Source organism: Octodon degus, unplaced genomic scaffold (assembly GCF_000260255.1).
Source record: "Octodon degus isolate 3935 unplaced genomic scaffold, OctDeg1.0 scaffold00116, whole genome shotgun sequence".
Taxonomy (NCBI): Eukaryota; Metazoa; Chordata; class Mammalia; order Rodentia; family Octodontidae; genus Octodon; species Octodon degus.
This window is the reverse complement of record NW_004524692.1, coordinates 4,059,872-4,084,446: the sequence shown is the minus strand read 5'-3', so window position 1 is coordinate 4,084,446 and position 24,575 is coordinate 4,059,872. Positions and strand designations below refer to the sequence as shown.

At 42.5% G+C, this 24,575-nt stretch overlaps 1 protein-coding gene across 6 annotated transcripts in view; it reads left to right on the top strand.

The window, feature by feature from the left end:
- Positions 1-24,575, top strand: part of Ddr2 (discoidin domain receptor tyrosine kinase 2) — a 169,987-nt gene that overhangs the window by 26,377 nt on the left and 119,035 nt on the right. For 4 of the 6 annotated variants that reach the window (XM_023699778.1, XM_023699775.1, XM_023699777.1 and 1 more), the window contains 2 exons: positions 4,259-4,322; positions 5,754-5,861. The exons of 1 other annotated variant lie outside the window; for it this stretch is intronic. In XM_023699778.1, coding sequence (XP_023555546.1) covers positions 5,847-5,861 — 15 coding nt within the window. In that variant the 5' untranslated portion in view covers positions 4,259-4,322; positions 5,754-5,846. The remainder of the gene's footprint in view (positions 1-4,258; positions 4,323-5,753; positions 5,862-24,575) is intronic. One more of the 6 variants, XM_023699776.1, reaches the window with a different exon arrangement.

The following is a 24,575-nucleotide window of genomic DNA, read 5'->3' as shown; positions in this document are numbered from 1 at the left end:
TTCCTTCCTTCCTTCCTTCCTTCCTTCCTTCCTTCCTTCCTTCCTTCCTTCCTTCCTTCCTTCTTCCCTCCCTCTCTCTTCTTCCCTCTCTCCCTCATTCCTTCCCTCCTTTCCTTCCTATAACAGACTTAGTACTGAAGAACTAAGAAGCCTTAACAAAAGCCTTCACAACATGCTTTTCAGAATGAATAACTCAGAGCTGTGCTTAACCACTAATTAGAAGTTTTTACAGGATTAGAGTAGGGTTTTGTTACATTAGAGTTCTCATACTTTATCTATGGCTGATTTTGCCTTATCTTTCAGACACTATGATTGCGGTCATTTCTTCCTTCACCATCATATCTTAAATAACTATTCCTAGAGTCATTTCAGTGCCCACAGCCTGTGCCCTTCCCACCACAGTCTCTGAGTAGGACACCTGGAGCTACCTCAAGTACTTTGGTCCCCTAGGCAAGAGTCTTTGTCACCAACCCAGTCTCATGCTTTTCTGGAGAAAGATGAGACTGTGTTAGTCTGTTTAGAAATTTAACAGTTTCTTGTTTTCAAAGAACTTTTATCTTCAGGACATATGGAGAGGAAGTAAAATTATAGCCTTTAAGGTTAAACTCCCCAAATTCTGGTCAGCTGTTTGCTAGAGAATAGGGAGTTCAGACATAGATTTCATGAGCATTGGTAGTGAGTCAGCAGGGAGTGTTTCACCTTTGGATGCTACCGCTTCCTGGAAGACAGAGCAGGTTGCTGAAAGAGCCACCCCATGCTTCTGGGACACAGCCACAGGCAGCCTTCCCCCTTCCTCTGCCATCTCCTCCCTCTTGTTTCTTTCACTCTTTATTCCCACATTGCCTGCCTCCCTGCTCCTCTCATTTCTCTTTCTGATTCTAATTCTCTCACTCCTCCATCACATCTCCCCTCTGTGTTTCTCCTCTTTTGCTTTCTTTTTTAGTTTATCATATATATATATATATATATATATATATATATATTTCAGATTCATTTATCTATAAATCTTTATCAAGTTAATTATCATAAACACAGATTACCAGCCAGACTAGCAGACCCTGCCTCCGATAAGAAAATTATGCTACATCATGGTGCACTTTAAAATATATTCTCCATGCTGAATTAAAATAATACCCCCCCCTTTTTCTGATTGTTTTTTCTCTTATCTTGGGTAGATTCTTTTATATGGGTATGCATACATCTCTGTGATAGGATGTCTCTAAACTTTTCAGGAAGATACTAGAAGGGAAATAGATCAAATGGATTTTAGTTTTAGTTTTTTGAGGAATCTCCATACTGATTTCCATAGTGGCTGTACCAGTTTACACTCCCACCAGCAGTGAAATGGGTTCTTCTTTCTCTAAAGCCTCTCCATCATTTGTTCCTGGTTGGTTACTTGAAGATCACCATTATTTCTGGAGTAAAGTGGAAAATCAATATTGTTTTAATTTGCACTTTTCTAATAGCCAGTGATATTGGACATGTTTTCATATGTTTATTAGTCATTTATACTTCCTCATCTGATAAGTATTTACTCATTGCAGATGCCCCCTTTTTTGTCAGATCTTTAGATTTTGGGAGTTCTTTATAGTTTTTGAGTTCTTTGTATATTTTAGATATTAAATGCTCCTTAAAGGAGTATTTAGATACTCCTTTGAGGAGTAGCTTACAACTTTTCTTTCCTACTCTGTAAGTTGTCTTTTTATTCTGTTAGTTGTTTCCTGTGCTGTGTAAAAGAAGTTTTTTAATTTGATGTGCTTCCCTTTGTGGATGTCTGGTATTATTTCTTGTGCCTCCTGGGTTCTGTTCAGAAGGTCTTTGTCTATGCCTTGGTCTTCAAGGATTTTACTTATTTTGTCTTCTAGCAAATTAAGTGTTTTTGTTTTAATGTTGAGATCTTTAATTAATTTTTATTTTATTTTAGTTCCTGTTCTGTTTTTCATTTGTTCTCTCCTTTTTCTTTCTTTTTCTCCATCTTCTTCCTCCTTTTCCTTCTTCTATCCATTTGTCACTAAACCATCTTCCTTTCCCCCTCTCTCCCCAAATAATTCTCCTCAGACTGCTTCAGGACAGCCAAAATAATGACTCTACTGACAAGAATTTAACCTTGAAAGATAAAGGCCTGTACTTTTAATGTGCATTGATTTACTTTCAAGAGTGATAATCTGGTTTTTTTTTTCCCCCCTTAGGATATAGCAATATCCTAAGGATGGTTAATTTCTCATGTGTCTCTGATCAGAGGTTTTGATTTCAAGTATCCAGATCTAGTACTTCTCATGGCATGAAGATAAGAGTCCTGGGTGTCAGAGATGGGATGGCAGTGGGGTAGATGGAATTCGAGGCTGTGACAGAAACATACCTGGTAGTCACCTGTTTGTTACACAATGGATTATGGTCAAGATAAATGAGCTACTGTGACTGTGTTGCTGCAAAATCTCAAGGGATTTCAGATCTGAGATTTGAGATTTGAGATTTTGGAATTGGGCTATGCCAGGATTTTTAGGTACTACAATTGATCTTAGCCAAAAATGCCAAGAAGTGATTCAGGATTATTTTAGGAAAGGTAAAGTTAGGATAAGAGTCCAAATAATCAGGCCACAGGGATAGCTCAGCAGTCGAGGTGGCTGCCTAGGCAAGTGTAAGGACTTGGGTTTGATCCCTGGTACCACATGTCGTGCCAGCCCTGCCTCAGGTATGCTGAACCAACCACCAAGACTGGGCATGGTGGTGCACACCTGCAATCCCAGAGCTGGGGAGGCTGACACAGCAGAATCACTAGGAGTCTGTGCTGCATAGTAAGACCCTGTACCAAACACATAAAATTTTTTAAAAAGAGTTCAACTAATCAGAGATTGCACAGCTAAATTAATAGTGACTAAAGAAGAAAGCTTCTCAGAGGGGAGTGAAGGTATAGTGTTCAAAGATTACTTACACACGCCTAGATATGCAGAGGTCTAGAAATGCTCTGAAGAGCATAGCCTTCAACCGTATAAATGAACAGTGTGTGGGCTAGTGAACAATAGGTCTTTGTGGGGAAGAGGAAAGGGGGGACACAGCAGTCTCCTTGGAGCACTGAGTGAGCGGAGGAGTCGTGGGAGATAAATCTGGAAAGGAAAGCAGCTGCCAAACTTGGAGGAGCCCTGGTTGCTGGCTGGGAAGACATCTGGACACCATCTTAGGGATGCAGCATCTGCACTGTGCCTGCTCCAGGAGGGAAGGGGACGCTCATTTCTGATGTCTCTCTTGCTCAGTTTGGATACAGTTTTGAACCAGATTTAAGGTATCATCACAATAATCTATGTGAGGAAATAAGTAGGGGTCCAAAAACTAGAAATGCATGAGACAGTTTGAACCAATATTTTCCACATTCTCTATCTTCTCTTATGCTCTGACCTTTACAGAGCCTCTGAAGAGTAGCATTAAGGGTTGGCCACAAACTCTGTTGCTCTCAGAGCAGACCTTGGACTGCTAGCAAAAATGCTATTTTCATTGTTTCAATTCTCTTGGCTGTATATTTTTTCATATTACATTAAATATTTTCACTCCACATTGTGGTCTGTGGTAATCGCGTTGCTAATGTTCCTGGCTGGCAGTGTTCATAGAAATGCCTCCCGAGCTTGAATCTACTCAAAGCTGCAGCTTCCTGAGCCACAGAGACCCTAGGTACTCAATTTAGGTGCACAAGGGGAATGTAGCTTTTTTTTTTTTTTTTTTTTTTCAGTACTGGGGACTGAACTCAGGACCTTGTGCTTGCCAGGCAGGCACTTAATCTGCTGCTGAGCTATCTCCCCAGCTAGGGTCTCTTTTTTCAACACATACCATTTTTCAGAACTTCTCACTGGTGCCTAGTTGTCCTATGAAAGCAATTAGATAGTTTCCTATGTTGACTAATTCTTTCATGTTGGAGTTTTTCTTCTTTGTAAAAGATTGTAATGCCCTATTAGTTAAGGCCTGAATCTCTCTCTCTCTCTCTCTCTCTCTCTCTCTCTCTCTCTCTCTCTCTCTCTTTTTAAAGATAGGATCTCACTAAGTTGCCCAGACTGGGTTTGAAATTTGCTCTTCCTGACTCAGTCTACCTCCATGCTGGTAGGTCTATTGGCCTCCTGATGTAACAGCCACAAATCTCATGTGAACTAAATGTTAAGTGCAGAGCCTAACACTATTTTTAGCTATTAAATAATGATAGAATAACTAGACCTCAGAGTCTTCTGCCCCCTTTCTCCTTTCTCAGTCTAAAGATAGCATCCTCTCCTCACAGTGACACTTCTGTACAGAGAGAATGGTTTACTACAGAACTCAGCAATTTATGGTCCATGAGCTTTGTAAGTAAAATTTTATTAGAGCATAGCTGTGTTAATTTCTTTCTTTCTTTCTTTTTTATATTTTAGAGAAGGGTCTACAAGGTTTTCAGGGTCTCACTACTAGATTGGACCCATAGTGATTCACCTGTTTACAGCCTCCAAAGAGCTGGGATTGCAGGTGCATGCCACCACGCCCAATCTCAGTTGCCATCTCAGTGCACCCTGGGGGTGGGGATGGCATGGCAGGCCCGGGGATTGAACCCTCGGCCCCTGCACCTGCTTGCAGGTGCTTTAGTCTGCTGAGCTATTTGGTTGGCCCTGATTTCTTTACATATTATGTGTTGCTTCTTGTGTGCTCTTATTGAATGAGTTGAATAATTATGCTAGAGATGTATGGCCCCCAAAGCCTGAAATATTTATCATCTGGACCTTTATAGAAAGTTATTTGCTGACTCGTGCTTATAAAACAAACCCTAACATGTGCTTAAAGGAAAGGAAGTGGGTGTGATCTTTTACCCAGTGGCAAGATTTTGTAAGCCCATTTTAATTCATCTGTATTCTTAGAGAAACTAAACCATAAATCAAAATTCCCAAGGGGACAACAGAGAATCTTGAGTCCAAACGAATCCAGATAGTAGTATACAGAGTGTGTGACTTTCCAAAGCCCATTTAATACCCCCTTGCTTGCAGAAATGATTGTAATTTCATAAGCTCATTCCTTCCTCTACAAATTTATTTTATTGGGTATCTTTCTTGAATAATTTGAAGGCACTAAGAGGAAATTCTGAATAGAAATATGTTTGCAACCAAAAGAAAATAGAAACAATGCATGCATTGTATTTGTGTTTCATGTCTGAAAAAGTAGTGTTTGGTCTGAGCCTGCTTCTTGAGCTGTTCTCTGTGCAATCAGATTCACATGGTGTGGACATCCTCCTTCCAATTTTCCTGGAGAGTCTCATCACCTGTCTTTTCTTTGGGGTTTTTGAATTATGAAATGATGGCGCACACAACTCCAGGGATAGCCCCGTGTATATGCCAAGCACACACAGATGAAGCTGAAGCTTGTGCCAAGGAGCAGGAAATGCAGAGAAGGGGCTGGCATGGAGGCCTCTGCTCCACAGGAGCAGTGACTGGAGCCGGCCGTCCTGCAGGAGGAGGTAGGCAGCATGAGATTCCTTGAGGATGTGGGCACTCTGCTGTGATTCCCAAGCCTTGCAGAACCTAGCTTTCCTTCTACAGCCACACTTCAGAGGAAGTGGGTATAGGAGAATTGGGACCTGTCTTCTTCATCCAGAGCAAGCCAGAGAGGTTCAAAGTGGGAATCTTTGCTGAAGTTTAGGAGTTCTAGTTTTAAATCCATTTCCTTCTTTGTTACTTGACTTAGGACCTTAACAGAGTATTTTGAGAAGGTTGGGCAAACATAAGAGAATCTTTTTTTCCCCTCAATTCTAGAGTCTATCTCACCTCCAACCACTTCTAAGAGTGTAGGAGAGAATTGGGGCCTCTTATACTGAGAACTGCCTGTCATGTTGCTGAGAAATCCTCATGGAATTCCTGAAGGTATGTGAGCTAAGTTACTGCTTAAGTTGACATTTTAGCTCATCTCTACATTAGAAGAAGTATCATTTGTTTATTCATTTGTTTGTTCATTCATTCATTCACTCACTCATTTACTTATTTATTCATTCATTGATTCATTCATTCATATAATTATCAATTGAAAAACTTAACATGTAAGGGGAAAGTGGGAAAAACATGAACTGGAGAATGAGTCCACACTTGAGTTCATATAGTAGTTTTCCATCTAAAGGCTAACTAAACCCTCATTCAAAATATAGTTCAGTTGACATGATATGTGTCTCCACACCCATCTTCCCCAGATCTGCACATCAGTCTGGATATTTCTTTTCCTCTGTTGCAGCAACCATTGTATACTTACTCTGTTTTTAGACCACATTATGTAGAAATCACTAATTTATGTGGCTACCTCTCTTCCTAGACTGTAAAGCCATTGATTGAAGATAGCATCATTCACATAGTTTCACCCCTAATTGTTATATAGTTTAGAAATTAAACATGCCCCTGGGGCACTAGAGGACCTGGTTGTGTGACTTCACTTCCTTATAGTATGGCTTTTTCCCATGTAAAATGGGTGGTGACAAAGACATACCTTGTGGATCTGTTGTGAGGATTAAATCAGATAATGTTTGGAAGAACGTTCTGTAAATATGAGGCACTCTACAGGTATCATTATGGTTGCTCTAATATCTGCATTGACTGGAATTTTATAGAAGACAAGAATAAGAATACCAAGTAAGCACATAGAGATGACCTACACTGAATGACTGAGCAGGGAGGATCTGGAGACCTGGACTTGTGACGCCTGGTTTGGGTGACTGAGTTGACATTGGACAGAGGCCTGCTCTGGAAAGCTCTATGTCTCTCACACTAGATTATATACTCACAACAATGAGGACGTACTGGGGCTGAGGAGATAGCTCAGTGGTCTAACTGCCTGCCTAGGCAAACGCAAGGATCCAGGCTTGATCCCTGGTACCACATGCCGTGCTGGCCCTGGGTGCCAAGCCAGCCACTGAAACTTGGCATGGAGGTGCACTCTTGCAATCTCAGCAACGGGGAGGTGGCAACAGGAAGATCACTGAGTCTGAGCTGTGTAGTGAGACCCTGTACTAAATAAAAGATTAAAAAAACCCCAACAATGAGATCTTATCTTACTAATTGCTATAGGTCTTTATTTCCCTAAGTATAGCTAAGAAAGCAAATAATATAATAATTGGATTTTGATGGACTCTGCTAAGCTAGAATCTTTGGCTCCCTATATCTCTACATCCCCAGCCTGTATGTGTCTTGTTTGGAGAATCCAGGTAGTGGAAAACATAAATTCGGGAGAAAGAAAATGAGTCAGCTTCAAAACATGATGAGTGTGAGCTCTGGCAGCGCTGACGTCTAAAAAGGGACGGGATGTGGAGCCTTGTTATTTAACTTTCCTCATGTCTCTTTCGGCTACCAAAGTAGACATAGATCCCGTTCCACCGAGCTCATAGTGCTTCCTGCTGTGAGTTACTCATTGAAAAGTACATAATGAACGTTTATTGGTTCACTAAAAAAAATTAGACCTTGTTCCTGTATGAGTAACAAAGAGTTTAGGTGTTAGAGCAGAGTTGAGAAGATCTGTAGGCTGATTCGGATTTTGCCCCAGGAAACCTTGCTCTTGATGCAGTGTGTAAGCATGAGCGGAAGGGAAAGATGCCGGCAGAGGCGATACTTGTTAGGAGACTCAGCAAAGGAGCGGGTGGGTGGAGAGGGAGCCTGTGGCACAGCTGTGCCTGGTGGAACAGAGACCAGAGGACTTTGGCTACACAAGTGGCTGGGGACTTGGCTTTGTCCTTAGTATTATCCCAGGAGAAGTCCCTGCGCTGGGAGGAGTGAAGACTTGAGGCTTTAGAACAAAAGGCGGTGATCGCATCCAAAGGAAGATAATGAGAAACACACAGGACGCGGAGATGAGGGAAGCACCATTAATCTTCCCGCCGTAAAGCCACATTTTCCAGCTCCCTGGGCAAGACTGAGAAGTTTCAGCATGCGGACCGTGCTACGAAATGCGAAGTGGAATCCCCCTAATAAATCACCGCACTGATAACGTCTGAGACTTTGAGGGGCTAGGGAGCACAGGGAGTGGATTTCCTGAGAAAGGAAGGAAACGCAGTGCTGATCCGGAGATAAGAGGAAGCGGCAAAGAGCAAATGGGTCAAGAAACGAGTAGCCACACTTAATCTAGATATTTTTCCACCTCTAAAAAACTAATGTTATATTCTCCAAATACGGAATACGTATTAACTAATGCAAAACTATTAAAATAGGAGAAACTACAACCCCAGAATTGTATAAATTTTCCACTTAATAAATAGTAATACATCAGATAAGATGTGTGGGTGATTTTTAAAAAATTCATACTATTTGATCTTGGAAGTTTGTGAAGCTCCTCTAAAGAAACACTAGGAGGGGCCGGGAGATGGCTCAGTAGAATTAGTGTCTTGCCTGGCTAGCTCAGGGGCCTGAGTTCAATCCCTGGTTCTGTAAAATAAATAAATAAATAAATAAATAAAGAAAGAAATAAAGAAAGAAAGAAAGAAAGACTAGGAGAGGAACAAAACTTATACACAAATGTATTTATCATAGCATTATTTATTAAATGTAAATACCTCACTTTAGGATACGGTTAAGTACATAGGTTAAAATATTTAAAATGAATGAATAGGGGCCAGGGAGATGGCTTAGTCTGAGCTGTGTAGTAAGAAAAAGCACTCAGTAGAATAAGCGCCTGCCTGGCGAGCACAAGGGCCTGAGTTCAATCCCCGGTTCCATCAAAAGACTAACTAAATAAAATAAAATGAATGACTATGCAACCCCAACATGTACTTATGGTATTATATGAAATAGGAGCCATGAAGTTATATAAACCTATGAAGTCAATAAGAAAAAAAAGAAGGAAAAGGAATATATATATATATATATATATATACACACACATTGGGACAATTGTACTGCTGATTTGTTCTGGTCTACTGAAAGGAACAGTTAATGATTAATTTTTTTTTCTTCTATTTATTTTTTTGACAAATTTTTCATGCTTATCTCTGGTAATGTGAACCACTAATTTGAAGACAGCAATATGCCATTGTTGAATTCCTATCATCTTGCTTAGTGAAGTTCTGTATTGCTTTTAATGTTTTTTAAAATTATTTTTTATTTTCTTAAAAATAAAATGCATTTGGAAAACACAATAAATGCATAGAAAACATGCCAAAATGTTAACTGTTGGGTATTAGGTGAGATTATGGTAGTATCTTTGGTTCTTCAGGTAGCCTAAATATGTGTCCATGCATACTTTTACATCAGAAAAAGAAATAAAGTATATATGCTTTTCCAAAAGTGAAAATATTATAAAAATAAAAGAATATTTTCCCTTTCAGAGAGTGTACAGGAAAAGTCTAGGCAATCTTTTCTTTGCATTCTGAGATTTTTTTTTATCTCCAGAAATATTTTTCCCTGATTCTTGTTAAATTATTTTCAGCTATGTTCCTGAGGACAAAGTAATTCCAGCTTTGCTATTTGAGCTTTTCTCCAACATATGGAATAGTTCTCTGTAATCTACATGGGAAACAAGGTCCCACCCCTTGGACCATGGCCTCTCAGAACCAAATTCCAATGGCTCTTTCCAATTTCAATTCCCTTCATTCCCTTTGTGTGTTCTCCTTAAATCAAAAACCCTTTCAGACTTTCTTATATGTGTCTTCAACTTCCCACTTTGGAACTTCAGTTTCTTTCTGGGGACCACACAGTCACAGAGCATTCATGAAACACTGTAAAATGGACTGAGGATATATTTCAACACGACCAGGTGGGTACCACTGTGTGGCCATTGCAATCAGTCCACTAGCTGGCTCTCACACGGCCCAGCTGTGAAACCAAGGTGTGTAACAGGTAGGTTGTTGCCGAGGTTCCTGGAAGTCCTGCAGCTTAGGGAGGCTTTTCCACCCAGGTGCGCCCACTCACCTGTCCTTGCCTCACCTCAGATTTTACTGCTGCCGTAAGTGGCTCCTCTCCTCCTTTCTGCTTGCCCTATTCCCCGTGCTCTGGCTCATGTTCCATTTCCTATTTATTTATTTATTTATTTGCCATACCAGGAGCCCAGCCTAGGAGTGCTCTGCCACTAAGTTAAGCCCTCAGCTCTTTTCCTAGTATTAGTATTAGTATTTTGACAAAAGACTTGCTGAGTTGCCCAGACTGATGTCCAACTTGCGATGCTCTTGCCTCAGGCTTCTATGTAATGGGGATTACAGGTGTGAGCCACCAAGAATGGCTTCTGTTTTCCTCTCGACAATGTCCCCAAGGTTTCCAGTTAATAGTGACTATGTGTGCTGGCTACTCACACATTCTACCCTTTGTCAAAACTATAGTGCACTCCAGGTATGTAAAAGAGAATAGAATTTGAATAAAAATTCAACTCCATGGATGCTGGCATCAACTTTAGTGAGTTTTTGAGAATAAGATGTGTATATTTCTGTCTTTTGTTGATGATCCAATAAAACCCAATCTGTGTTCCAAGCTATGTAAGGAGAAAGGGATGTGTGGATTATTTTCAGTATTTCCAATCTTAAAAATAACTACACACAGGTCCTTTGTAAGTCTGTGTTTCATTATTTTGAGTCAGGGGACTTTTCCCCCCTTCTAACACATAAATATGAACTTTACTCTCCTTCAGAGAGTAGTTTCCACTTCTAACAACCATTGGCTTAACTTTTATTTCCTATATATTTCCTAACATGACCAGAGAGAGCCCTTCTCCCTCTTCAAATTTCTGCAAGTACATTGGTCTCTGCCCTTACCACTGATGCATCCATATTGGACAGAAGCAATGAAATTGAGTGTGAACGAAAATACCCAGAATCTTCACTGTGTTCTAGCCCAAGGGACCCTGTCAGGAGGTCGTCAGAGCCATCTTCTGACTCCGCCTCACAAGGGCAGCCAGCACACATGGACAGTTCTCAAATATCTCTCTCTCTCTCTCTCTCTCTCTCTCTCTCTCTCTCTCTCTCTCTCTCTAGCACTGATTTTTCTCCCACTTCTTATTACCAACATCAGGGACTTTAAATTGCTCAAATGCAGAATCGTGTTCTGTTCATCCTTGAGGCTCTTTGTAGAACCAAGTATGGTGCTAAACAGAGTAAGAATTCGGTGAGAATTTGTGGAATGAATGAATGAACAAAAGCAAGATAGACAGCTTTGATGGCAACCGAGGTAGTATGAACTTGGAAAGAGCACAGGGTCACAGTCAGATTGCGGATGGGCCACTGCTCCAAACGACTGGTGACTTAACTTTGAGTAAGTCCCTTTAGCACTGTGGGGTTGGTCACCTGTCTGTTGAAAGGGGTATATGTGTGGGGTAAGTGATTAAAAATGCATGCCTTAAGGAAAATGTACGTAAAAATCATCTGGCATACTTAGGGAGCTGAAGATTTGGCATTTATGTAGCACTTCTTTTTCTTAACTTTTTGCAAATTAAAAACATTGAAAACCACAAAATAATAGTAACCCCTAACTCCTCCACTTAAGAACACTATGAAATGAGAAGTACTGTTTCCCTTCTTAGCTACCTTTTCTAGTTCTCCAGAGCTGTCTGGTTTTCTAGTTCTCCTTCACATTTAGCTTTGGATCTCATACTACCTGACATTTTCCCCAAGTTGCAAAGACATATCTATGTGCATATGTGGTGTAAAATATTCATTTAATCTGTCCACCAGTCAATTACTTTTGAATGAAAACAATTGCTCATTGTTTCAACATACCATAAGTTACCACCAGTCCCTACTTCCACTGCTTTATGAACCACAAAAAACTTCAGTGAACCACATTATACACACATAACTGTAAGCTTTGGTGTAGCAGGCACTTTTGTCATCAAAGCGCTTGAATATTTATTATTTTTTTAATCTTTTAAAAAATCTTTTCTTTATTTGGTACAGGGTCTCACTATGCAGCTCAGACTCATAGTGATCCTTCTGTCTCAGCCTCCACAGCAGTGGGATTACAGGGGTACACCACCATGCCTGGTTTTAGTGGCTGACCGGGGTATGCAGTATGGGGGATCAAACCTGGGTTTTTGTGCTTGCCAGGCAGGCACTTAGACCACAGAGCTATCTCCCCAACCCCTTGAACATTTATTATTCTCTTAACTTGTGACCACTATGAGAAAGAAGGTTGGAAATTGTTGCTCCATTTTATAGATGAAAACAAGAAAGGAGCCAAGTGATTTGTCCCAGACACAGAGACCTGTGAAGACAGATTGCAAGAGAGCCCAGTTTCCCAGTGCCTCGGTGGTTGGGGACTCCTTTCAGCTTTCAGGAGACACAAATCTGCAGGGTACATCCACAGCCACACAGAAAACCACGAGTCAATTAGCAGGCTGTTCTATTTTATTGTATTAACCCCCCAAAAAAATACATGTATGCCAGCCAAAAACTCAAGGCCAAACACATTACAAAGATGTTTGGAAGAAACACATTAGTGGTGAGCGAGCAACAGGCATGATCGGCCTAAGATAAGCTGCTCTTTAATTAGATGCCATCTCCTTTGTAACGTGCTCATATCCAAATGCTGCGCAATGTGGGTGCATGTTAGGATATCAGGGTGCATGGATGTGGCAGGAAAATGATGAAGGATACCCCAACAATGGCACCGCTCTTCTGTCCCGAGGGAAGTAGCTAGGGAAAGCCTGTAGGCATTTGGTTAGGATTAGCCTTTCTGGCATCTTTCTCAATGATTCACAGGAAATATCAGCTCTAGTATTAAAATCCACAGATGCGATCTATTGTCCTGACCACTGGGAGCCAGGAATTACCACTCAGCAGTCAAGACCCTGGGAGAGCAGCTGGCAGCAAGGACAACAGTTCAGCCTGTAAAAAAAGCACAAGCTAATGCGTTCAGGGGGCAAAGTAATCAGAGGTACGAAGGGTGAGGCGCTGAGGCACTTGCCTGGGATTCTAACTTTGAAGGATTAATAAAAAAATCAGGACCAAGCTAAATATTATTTATTATTATTATTATTATTATTATTATTATTATTTTGGTGGTACCAGGGATTGAATTTAGGACCTTGTGCTTGCCAGGCAAGCACTTATTCCACTGAGCTATTCCTCTACCCCCTAAATATTATTCATTTATTTTTAAAGATTTATTTGGTACAGAGTCTCACTATACAGCTCAGACTCATAGTGAGCCTTCTGTCTCAGCCTCCCCAGTGTTGGGACTATAGGTGTGTGCTATGATGCCTGGTTTGAGGAATCGGCACACAGCGGGCCAGCACTTGAGATACTGGGGATAGAACCTGGGTCCTTGTGCTTGCAGGGCAGGTGCTTGGACTGCTGAGTTATCTTCCTGGTCCCAAAAGATTATTTTAATATGAGATGCAATAAACTTTTTGACAAACTGCTGTCCAAAGGCTAAAGCTTATTTGTAAATAAATCTAAATGAAAGAGCCACTGAAAGTGGAAGTACAGCATCAGGGGAGATCCAAGCTAACATTTTGCTTTGTTTTCAGGGCTGGTGCGGCATGTGGTGCCAGGATCGAACTGTGGTCCCTGTGCTTTGCCTAAGCTTGCCTAAGTGGGTGCTTTAGACAGCTGAGCTATCTCACTGGCCCCCTAACCCTTTTTTATTTTGAATTTTGAGACAGAGTTTTGTTAAGTCACTAAGCAAGGCTGAGTTTAAGCTTACTATCATCCTGGTTTGGCCTCCTAGAGTGTTGGGGTTGTAGGTGCATACCGCCACACCTGAATTGACTATTTGTTATTTTCCTGGACCTGCTATAATGAATGACCAGAAACTAGTGGCTTAAAGCAACAAAAATTCATTATCTCATAGTTCTGGTAGGCAGAAGTCTCAGATGCAGGTTTCAGCAGAGAAAAGGCCCCTGAACGTACACTGATTTGGAGTCAGAAGAGTGAGATCTGGACCTCTTCTACAAAATGGGTGAGCACCATCTCTTTTCTTGCCTCATGTGACTGATCTGTAGCAAAGGTCAAGCATATGTGAGGGAGAAATGTGAGGGACCCCATATCCCTTTTGGGTACCTTTGCATTCTTTTGTGACTTCAGACCTCCTCTGATTCCTGGGCTATGGGCCTGTTCTCTGTCACCCATCCCCACTTTCCTGCTTAGGAACTTGCTTCTCTTGAAGTTCTTTTCTGCATCTCATGAAAAACTGTGTAGATCTGACTTCTGTGTCTTGAAACCTGTGTCTTCATCACCTTTAGAGTTAACACAACTAGAACAAGTGAGAGACACTAATTCGGGTGCTGTGTGTGCATTTAAGAAGATCAGTGGTAATCAGTTAAGGGCGGGGTCAGGCTGCTGTGGGGAGGCAACCAGGGAGCCTCCCATCCATCAGAGAGCCCAGAGAGCTCCCCCTTTTGTATCTCTGACTTCTACAACAGTACCTTGGAAACGTGTAAACCCTCAGCAATTATTATTTTTATATTTCTAATTTCCTTTTGGATTAGCACACTGTAATTGTACATATTCAGGAGGAGAGGGACTCAATGAAAGCATTAGGAGAGAAAAGTTCTGCATCCTGTTGCAAAGTGAGGGAACTGGAACAAGCAATGATGTGCATTTCAGCATAGCTCTAAGAAAGGACTCAAGTGTTACGGCCACAAAGAAACAATACTGAGGTTATGGATGTGCTGGTTTCCCAGTTGGACTATGGAACACGTACACGTGTCTCAAAGCCTTCATAATTGCTCACTGAAGGGGTGAATCTGCTCAGAGGCTCTCCCTGATTGGATTCAACCAGAGAAGAGAACCAGCAAGAGAGATATAGTGAGAGACTGACCTCAGCACTTGACTTAGGTAATGACCAGGGCTTGTGAAGCATTCTCTACAGAAAGGGTCGGAGGGAACTGTTGGCTTGGCCTAAGTTGCTGTCCATTCATAGAATTCTTCAGAGATGTCTCAGCTCTGCCTTTGGAGTCTTTGCAGTTGATTGGAAGAGGTTCTCTTTGACAGTCTCCATTTCTTGAAGTCAAACCATGAAGGACTTTGATCTCCTGTGTGTGGTGTGCCCTCACACCACCACCTAGCTGAGTGTTTGACTAACTGGGACAATGGCTTAGATGAGTTGAAGTGCCAGCAAACCTTGGCACTGACGGTTAAAGAACTTTCAGATCTCCTCTTAAGCATTAAAAATTTCGCTAACATAAACTGCAATAGTTCAGGTAATGGTGACCGAATTCAGCTTTGTTGAGGCCTCTGACTTTAGTTGTTCTGAGAGCACGGCCCTGGCTGCTGCTGTCCTATGTGCTGCTACCCCAAGGCTCATGGAGTCTAGAGGGATGAGTGACTTTTCTTTGCTTTTCCAGAAGCAAGTGGTTATGTGGATACTAATTTCTGTGATTTGACGCTGGTAAAAGTTCTGTGGAGCCAGAGGGTGGATGTTGCTTTTTCCTCTGGCCTTGGTAAACATCTTATGCTTGTTATGGTGGTTAAAGCACTGGAGTTGATCTTTTATTTGTGTGCCAGGAGGTTCGCAGTAAATGAGAGGTGTGGTATGTCAGGGAGAAGTGGTGGCTTGGCTGCTCTGTACCCTGCCAGTGCACACATGTTCTGGGACATGTGAATGCATCTTGGGGTGCTGACAGGGCTGCTTCTGAGAAACGGTGGGTGCTGGTCTGGGTTGGGAGGCGGTGGGGTGCTGCAGACACAGCACTGGCTTTTGAGTGGATTTTCTGTGGTTCCATCCCTCTGACCTTCAACTCATTCCCCTACCACTCAGGAAGTAGGACGGCCAGGCCAGGAATAAAGATTTCAGGATTTGGAAGTGAACAGGATGGATATAAGCAGAGTCGAGTGGGGTCGGGGAGCTTCTGCAGGCAATGATTGTCAATACCTTTCCTCTTTGGTGTAACTCCTTTCTTTTCTTTTTTAGGACAGGCAGGGTCTCACTACATAGATCAGATTCGTTGTGATCCTCCTGTTTTCAGCCTCCCAAGAGCTGCGATTAGAGGTGCGAACCACCACACCCAGTCTCAATCATTGTCTCAGTGCGCCCCAGGGGCAGGGCCAGCACAGCACACTGGGGGTTGAACCCCAGCCCCTGCGCTCTGCCTAAGCAGGCGCTTTAGTCTGCTGCGTTATCTGGTCGGCCCTTGTAGCTCCTTTCTAGGACACTCTTTTGTTTCCTCTGAGGCGTTCCTGTGACAATCCCATGCTTCCGTCTTACTTCCTGTTCTGGTCTTCACAGCCTTCTCTGGGACCAGAGGCTCCAGCCTGCTGTTGCGTTCCAGCTCTTCTTTTTATTCAGCAGCTGCCTGACCAGCATCTCCTTAGGGGGCGGCCCTCAGCCATTTCAAAGATGCAGCAGCCATGAGAGCTCAGCTCGGCCATCACATTCTTTCCTTTGTCCCTCTCTGATAATTTACCTCCCACTTTTTTTGTCACTCAGGCCCGAAACTCCAGCATCTTGGACCTCACATTTCTGTCATGTATTCAGGTCTTACATTCCTGTGGCCATGATCTTACTCCCTTCTCCTTCCACTTATTTCACCTGCAGTGCTTGTCCTGCTGTCTTGGCCATTTTCCAAGACAGGTCCATATTTCCTGCACCCTCCCAGCTTATAGTGTTTCCTCCACTTTTTCCAGAGCTTAGCATGTGGGTAACAGTGAATGAGTTCTGTACCACTGTGCACGCTGGTTATTTCCTCTATAAGGTAGTCCTGTCCACTTCATAGGGTTACAAAGGGGACTAAATGTGTCACTTCCAGAAGTGTCTGGGATAATGTCAGTATTTCATGCAAGTGGATCCTGCAGCACTACCTTTTATCTTTTAGCTTTTATACCTCCTATTATCTACTATATGTCTAAATTTTTGGGGTGGGCCAAATAGCTCAGAGGATTAAAGTGCCTGCGAGCAGATGCAAGGGCCAGGGGTTCGATCCCCTGGCCTGCTGTGCCGGCCTCCCCCCACCCCGCCCCGGTCATGCTGAGATGGAGATTGAGACTGGGCCTGGTGGCATGCACCTGTAATCCCAGCACTTGGGTGGCTGAAAACAGGAGGATCACTATGATTCCGATCTAGTAGTGAGACCCTGAACACCCTGTAGACCCTTCCCTTAAAAAAAAACAAAAAAATAAATCAAATTTTTTTACAAAGTGGTCCACAAACAGTGACTGAATCTATATGAACTTTATGCCACATGATATAGTTTTCTTCACATTCCTCAAAGATATACATATATATTACATACATAAATAACATATATGAAAAGACATTATCTATCTATCTATCTATCTATCTATCTATCTATCTATCTATCATCTATCTATCTATCTTCAGGTGTAATCTTTGTGAGTGTGTGCATTTGTATGGATACTTTGGCTTGAACTCTGCCTTTGTACAGGGCCTTACTAAGCTGCTGAATTGTCTAGGATGGGCTTGAATTTGCAATCCTTCTGTTTTAGCCTGGATTGATAGGCATTCACCACCATGCCCAGCTCCACTGTTTTGATTCTTACTCCACTGTTTCAATGATGCTTTTAAATGGAAAACTTAGGCAAATCCCTCCCCATTGTATCATGTTGAAAAGTGAATGTTTGCTAACGCCCAAGTCACAGCATCCCTCTCACTAATCATGAGAGGCGGTGCTGTGTTTTGTTCATCCAGTGTACCAGTCATTGGACTGACGATGGCCTCTGCATGCCGCCCGGTCTGTGACAGTTATCTGTGGGCCTGTTCTCCAGGCCTCTCTGTTCCCAGGACGTGGCCCCACCTAGAGACATGGAAAATCTCGGAGATGAGCTCATGCAAGTGACTTCTGTGATGAAAATAGCAAAGTGAGGTTGCTCCAGGGACTACAGGTTATACAGAGTATAATTAGGATCGTTCCCATATTGTTGCCCACTATAATTTCATCATTACGTACATGCTTTAATTATGGGGTCTAATACTCAACTTTAGTTTTGTAATTAGATATAAACACATTAATTTTGTAGATATAACAATCAGCTCAGATATACTTCCAGATTCTTTCCCATGCCCCACCTTTCCAGGAAAATTAGTGCATCATTAAAACATTTGTGTGGGGAAAGCTGAAAGGCAGCTTTAGGGAGCCAGCGGCATTTCTGCAGGAGGGACCCTGCTTCAGGAAGGGCCTGGGGACGTCGCCCCAGTTCTGGTCTCCGTGAATGGTCCTGCTTTGTTTCAGGTGGGCCTCCTCTGATCTGCAGAGCAAGGAAGGACTCCCCTAGTTCATACAGAGCTGGCTTCTTGTCACTGGAAAGTTTAAAGGTGACATCAATGCTTAGTGAGTCACAGGAAAGAGCTCATGTTAAGGCAATTCTGGACTTTTGTTTTTCTTGTGGCTTCATGAAAAGATGAGAGGAGGAGGCACTGTGGGTTGAGTTTGTGTTCTTTATCTGTATATTGGCAGCTGATGGTCATCTGTCCTCTGTGAGTCTGTCAGAGAGAGAGAGAGAGAGAGAGAGAGACAGAATGGAAAGAAAGGGAGAGAGAGAGAGAGAGAGAGAGAGAGAGAGAGAGAGAGAGAGAGAGAGCTCAAGGACTCAGCTGAGCAGTGCATGTGCTGTTTGATTAAACCAGTGTCTTAGTAATTTTCTCATGGCTGAGACAAAATATCAACACTCAGAGTTAAAGGAGGAAAGGTTTATTTGGTTCACAGTTTGTAGATGTTTCAGTTAATCACTGACTGGCTCTCAGGCAGTAGGGAGTGGCAGAAAGGCCTGGCAGTGGAGAAATAGTTAAAGACAGGGAGAAGGCAACAAAACAGCAAGCAGCTACTTTCCTACCATTGCTTATCGTCTATCCGGGCTTCCTGCCTTTAGGGCGGGTAACACTCACACCCGTGGTGGGGTACCCTTAATCCTAGCATCACACCATAAAACAATCCAGCATCATACACTCTAGATCCAGCCGCCTCCTAAAAGCCCATGTGAGCCTTGAGGGGCTATCTAGACACAAGCCATTACAGTTAGAATATATTTTGTAGCTGGGTATGGTAACACATGTCTGTAATCCCCACCCTCTGGAAGGCTGATGCAGGAGGATCACAAAATCCAGGCAACTTCATGAAAGCCTGTCTCAAAATAAAAAATAAAGAAGAGCTAGGTGTGGAGCTCAGTACAAAGACCTTGGGTTCAATCCTCACTATGGAAAGCAACAACAACAACAAACAAAAAATCAAAGGGCTCTACGTCATTTACATCTCTCTTCATATTTTTCTCTATCTATAGCACTCTACTTAAAACAAACACTGACTTCAGGGATTTCTCTGTAGTCCATGCTATGTCTATTTCATCCTACATAATCTACATATGTATTTATTTGCCCCCATTTATAAATGAACTGAAAAGAAGGTAGTATAGTAAAGTGGTAAGAGCCTTCGTAAGGATCCTGGACCATTTAGCTTCTTTTTTCTGTGCCCATACACTCTCTCTGTACATCTCACAGCATCATGCTTTCAATGCTACGCCTATACTTGTTTTTTTTTTTTAGACAGGGTCTCACTGTGTAGTCCAGGCCTTGAACTCTCTTATGTGGCTCAGGCTAGTCTCAAACTCATGTTGATTCTCCTGCCTCAGCCTCCTGAGTGCTGGGATTATGGATGTGTGCCACTACGCTTTGTGCATATGCTCAAATTTGTACCTCTAGCCTAGGCTTTTTCTCTGAGTCCCAATTCAGGTAACTCTTGATGTTTTCCCTGGATGGGTCATAGATGTTTTAAGCTATCCACAACTAAATTTAGTTTCCCTCAAAATCATTGCTAGGAGTGATATGCATTCGATATTCAAGCAGAGTCACCCTGGGTCTTTCTTCTCCCCACATCTGAGCCACCACTGGACTCCTTTGCCAGAGCACATCTTCAGGGCATGCCTTCCAGCTCTCTGATGTCCTGTGCCTCTATGGCTGCTGTCCTGTCCCAGCAATGACACCACCACTTCAGTTCAGTTACCCACCTAGCTCACAACTTCATGCTTTTCTATCTTCAGTGCTTGTCTGTCTCTTCTTCCCCATCACCAGCAAGAGCCTTTGTTATGGCCAATGAATTAGTTTGAGTCACTCCCTTTCTTACTTTTATGGACTTCCTTAAAAATTTGAAACTCAAATTTCATATCAGTGCATCAGCACATATCATTAATGTACCAGCCTTATGGGGTTGCTATAACAAAGTGCCACACACTGGGTGGTTTAAGCAGCAGAAATTTATTTCCTCACAGTTATAGAGGCTGAAAGGACCAAGATCAAGCTCTAGCAGAGTTTGAGGATTCCCTTCTTTGGCTGCACATGACCCTCCTCTCAGGTGTGCTCAGGATGCAGGAGGAGCAGGTAGAGGAGAGAGAGTCAGCTCTCAGGCTTCATTCATTATAGGGCCCCTAATCCTGCCATCCCAGGGCCCTACCTCTGTGATCACAGCTCCTTTGTGCAAGCTTATTTATTTGTGTGGATCAACCAGCCCTACCTTGCCGCCTCCTTCAACCGTCCCTGGGTGGCTCCTCATCCTTCAGGTCTGAACTGGCACCTTCTCAGGCTCCCTTATCTGAAAAGCTCTGCATTATTTTCAATTGCTAGGTCCTGCCCACTCCTTTTGTAGAACCAGGCACAGGTTGCACTTAGACTACCAGCCCCTGCACCTTAGTGTGTTACAAATTACACCAGGGCAGCAATACGTACAATCTTGAAACACCATAGATGACCCAGAACTTAACACAGAACCTGGAATGTATTAAGTGCTCAGTGATAGTTACAGAACAGTGAAAGAATGACAGAAACTCTTGTTCTGCAAGTTAGTAAGGCAGATCGGCATCGAGCTGCTTTTGTAAGTAACCAGTGAGTAACGTAAGCTGTGGTACTTCTTTGGTGAGAGCAGACCACACATTTTGTTTTACCAAAAAGTTTTTGCTTAAACTGGTTTTTTCATCTGTAAAAAGTTCCTTAAATATTTATCATTCTCTGCATTGGATAGCTTCAAACTTCTTTTCTTTAGTTCTTTATGAAATACATAATAACGTATTGTGAGTCATAATCTGTACTGTGCTATAGGACACTAGACCAGATGTTTTCTGTTGTCATTACCCATCATCTAACCTTTCACCATTCCTCCCCTACAACAGCCACTATTCTGCTTTCAATTTCTGTGAAATCAGGGTTGGGGAGATGGCTCAGTAGAATAAGCACTTGCCTGGCAAGTGCAAGGGCCTGAGTTCAATCCCCGGTTCCGCCCCCCCAAAAAAACTTACATGAAATCAACTTTTTTCTTTTTATTTACAGTATATAATGATTGTGTTTGTCATAGGGAGTTGGTACATATACAGAACACATTTTAATTCATCTTATTTTTCCTTCCCCTTCCTTCTTTCCCTGTCCCAATCAATTTTTAAATCTTCAGCATGAGTTCTGCAATATTTATTGTCTGTGCCTGATTTTTCTCACTTAACATTATTATCTTTCAGTTTCATTTGGCTGCAAATTACAAGATTTCCATCATTTTTATGCTTGACTAATATTCAATTTATATCTATACCACATTTTCTTCATCTGTTTTTCCATCCATAGTCACAGATTATTTCCATTTCTTGATTCTTTTGAATAAACAAGGCATATCAGGGTTTCTCCAACCCACTGATACTTTCTTTTGGATAGATACCCAGTAGTGGGGTATAGTACCACACAGTAGTTCTATTTTTAATGTTTTGAGGGACCTCCATATGGTTGCCCACCAGAATACTGTGTGCTCTAGCAGAGCACAAAGATTATATATTATTTGTTAGTTCCACTATAATTATTATGACTAAAGCTAGCATCAGTGTGAGGAAGTGTTTCCCAGAATCTCCTTTCTAGGATCACCTTGGTAGGAAGGGATAAGAACTATGCAACTGAGCTGTCATGGTTAGGATCAAGGAGAAACACTGTCTACTCAGCCAGTGCTTCCTATGGGTGCTTATGGTCTGGGGACTGTGTAGTTGCTGGGGACAGGAAAGTGAATGATACAGAGACCACAGTGTGGGGTGAGCTTGTGCCCAGTGAGCAGAAAGGAGGCAACAGAGGTGGAGTGGGACCACAGGAGATTTGTGAACAATTCTGCACATGGGTAGGAAGTGACAGTGGAGAGGTCCTGTCATTGTGGATTGTGGGGACATTATCTGTCAGAGATATAGGTGAGTGAAAAAGCTGGAACCTGGAGATGGCCCATGGCTTTCAAGGAACCCCACTTTCTGGCCTGTTTCAAAAAGGACGTGCCTGGCCCAAGGACTTGCACATGGTAGGCTCCTGGCTAACAGTTGTTTAATACATGGATAAAAGAAGCAAGAAGTAGATTGAGAGGTTGGCAGAGGCAGGACCATGGAGACCTGGCTGATCATACTAAGATAGGTGACAAGGAGTAGACAGTTGCTCAGTAGAGCTTTGTTTAGGTAAGAAAGAGACTGTATCCGTTGGAGTTTTAGAAAAAAATCCCTTCAGCTATAGAACAGAGGTTGGGTGTGGAAGATGAGATTTCAGCAATGAACATGGACAGGAGAGGTCACCAAGCAGCAGAAGAAGCAGAAAGAGTAGACAGGAAGTGTGTTCAGATTGGTCAGGGAGAAGTACTGGGCCTGGCCTAGCAGGAGAGAGGTGAAGATGGATGGGTGGAGTCACTGCAGTTACTGATGGAATGTGTAAGTCAGCTTGATCAGGGTGTGTGTGTGTGTGGGTGTGTGTGTGTGTGTGTGTGTGTGAGAGAGAGAGAGAGAGAGAGAGAGAGAGAGAGGGAGAGAGAGAGAGAGGTGGTGGTGAAGAGCTATCCAATACTCCTATCTTGGCCTAAAGGCACATGAGGTCCTCCTTACGCCTGACTCCTGATCACGTGCTCCACGTCACACGTGGAAAGGGCACAGTAACTCTCTCCTGACTCACGCTGCACCGTTAACTGCCCCTCCTGCCCACACAGCACTTTCCCCTGGAGCACTTGTCTTGCCCCTGTTATTAGTTTATATGATTCTTCCCTTTTGCTAGGATGTGAATTCCTTCAGATGGAAAATGTGCTATTTATGGTTTTACTCACAGAGTCTAACTCACTCAGGCACATTAGAGGTTTTCAGGTAACAGAGTTGAATGAACTAAAGAAAAAGCCACACATTCGGGACTATAGCGAGCCAAAACAGTCTCCAAAGGCAAAGGCAACATTTCCTTGTTGCTTCTTGTAACTTCTAGAAATAACATGAGTAGCAACTATCTTTTGCTAAGAACCTACTATGTGTTGAGCACAAGGCCAGGTACATTATGTGAACATTTTTTAAAATCCTAGGAGGTGAATACTATCAACTGTCTTCTACAGATGACAGAAGCCAGGCTCATTGAGGCCTTTAGCCGCTTGCCGAGTTGCACAGCTATAAAGTTGAGAACTAAAATTGGAACTCAAAGCCTGTGCTCTTAACATTCAGGCTCTGCAGCCTTCTCTGCCCTGTGATACCTATGTCCAGGTTCTTCTTTCCTGCGCAAATGGAAACATCCCTACCCTGCCTTTGGGAAACAAGAGGGTCTAATTTATTTCAAAGGAAACAGTGTTTCCTCTGTGCTGGGGGTGGGATTTAGTAAATCAGAGAGAATGGACCAAAAACAATATTGTCTCAGAGATGGGTCCAATTTGGGTATGCTCCAGCTTTGCACACTACGAGGGTCCCAGGAGTGCACAAGGAATGCTAAAAGTTCACTTGCAATCCGAGTCCTTGGTGGGTTAGGGGTAGAGCTTTCCCTTCCCTTGAATTATTGCTGTTTGCTTTCCTTCCCCAAGGATCCAGGCAGGATCTTTCCTATTCCTGGGGGAGCCACTTGCAAAAGCTGCTCTGTTACTGAGTGGAAACATCAACATGTGAATGGCAGACTTAGACACAACAGCAAGGATTGCAATCTCCAGACTTGCGCGTAGAGCTCATTAAGTGAACATTTTACTTGCTGATGCGTTATAATTGGCTGTATAATTTTGAAGGCTCTATTCATTGGTAAACTTTAGCTGGTCTTTTCGGACTGCCCATCTTTCCACAGCGGGCCTCTCATTGTCATGGGTAACCCCAGGAAAAACAGCACCCAAAGGGATTTCTCCTGCTATAACAGGTAGGAGTACCCAGCTGAGGTCTTCCAGCTTTTCTTTCTGCTCAACTACTCAATATTCTCCAAGTTGGATGCTTCATTCACATAATGTTTTAATTTAGCATCTTGGAACCTAATAGCACTTCCCAAGCAACCTTTAATCTCAGAATCAAGCAGAAGCAACAAAATGGGGAGGAGGGCTATGAATTTGAGAACAATCTATGATTTCAGGGCCTCAGGAAGAAACTTGTTTTTTAAACCTCGTCCCCGTCTGCTGGGTATGGATGTCATTCTCTCAACATTTGACTTTGACTATTTGAAGCACAACTCTTCATCATCTCTTCCATTTTGTATTATTTATAGCTAATATAAAAAAAGATTCTTTTAAAAAAAAGTCAACTTTACAGGTGGGAAGCCATGATGAATTTGGGCAACTTGTAGTGAAGCAGTAGAGTAAATGTTGAGAAACTTAAAAGCCAGTCATGATCCCTGGGGAAGACACTGAGCTCTGAAGACAGTCTTTTCTGCAAGCAGTGGCAGTTAAACACACAGCTGGGGAGTCCAACCTGCTGTTTGTGTGACCATGAGCAGGTTCAATAACTTCTCTGAACCTTG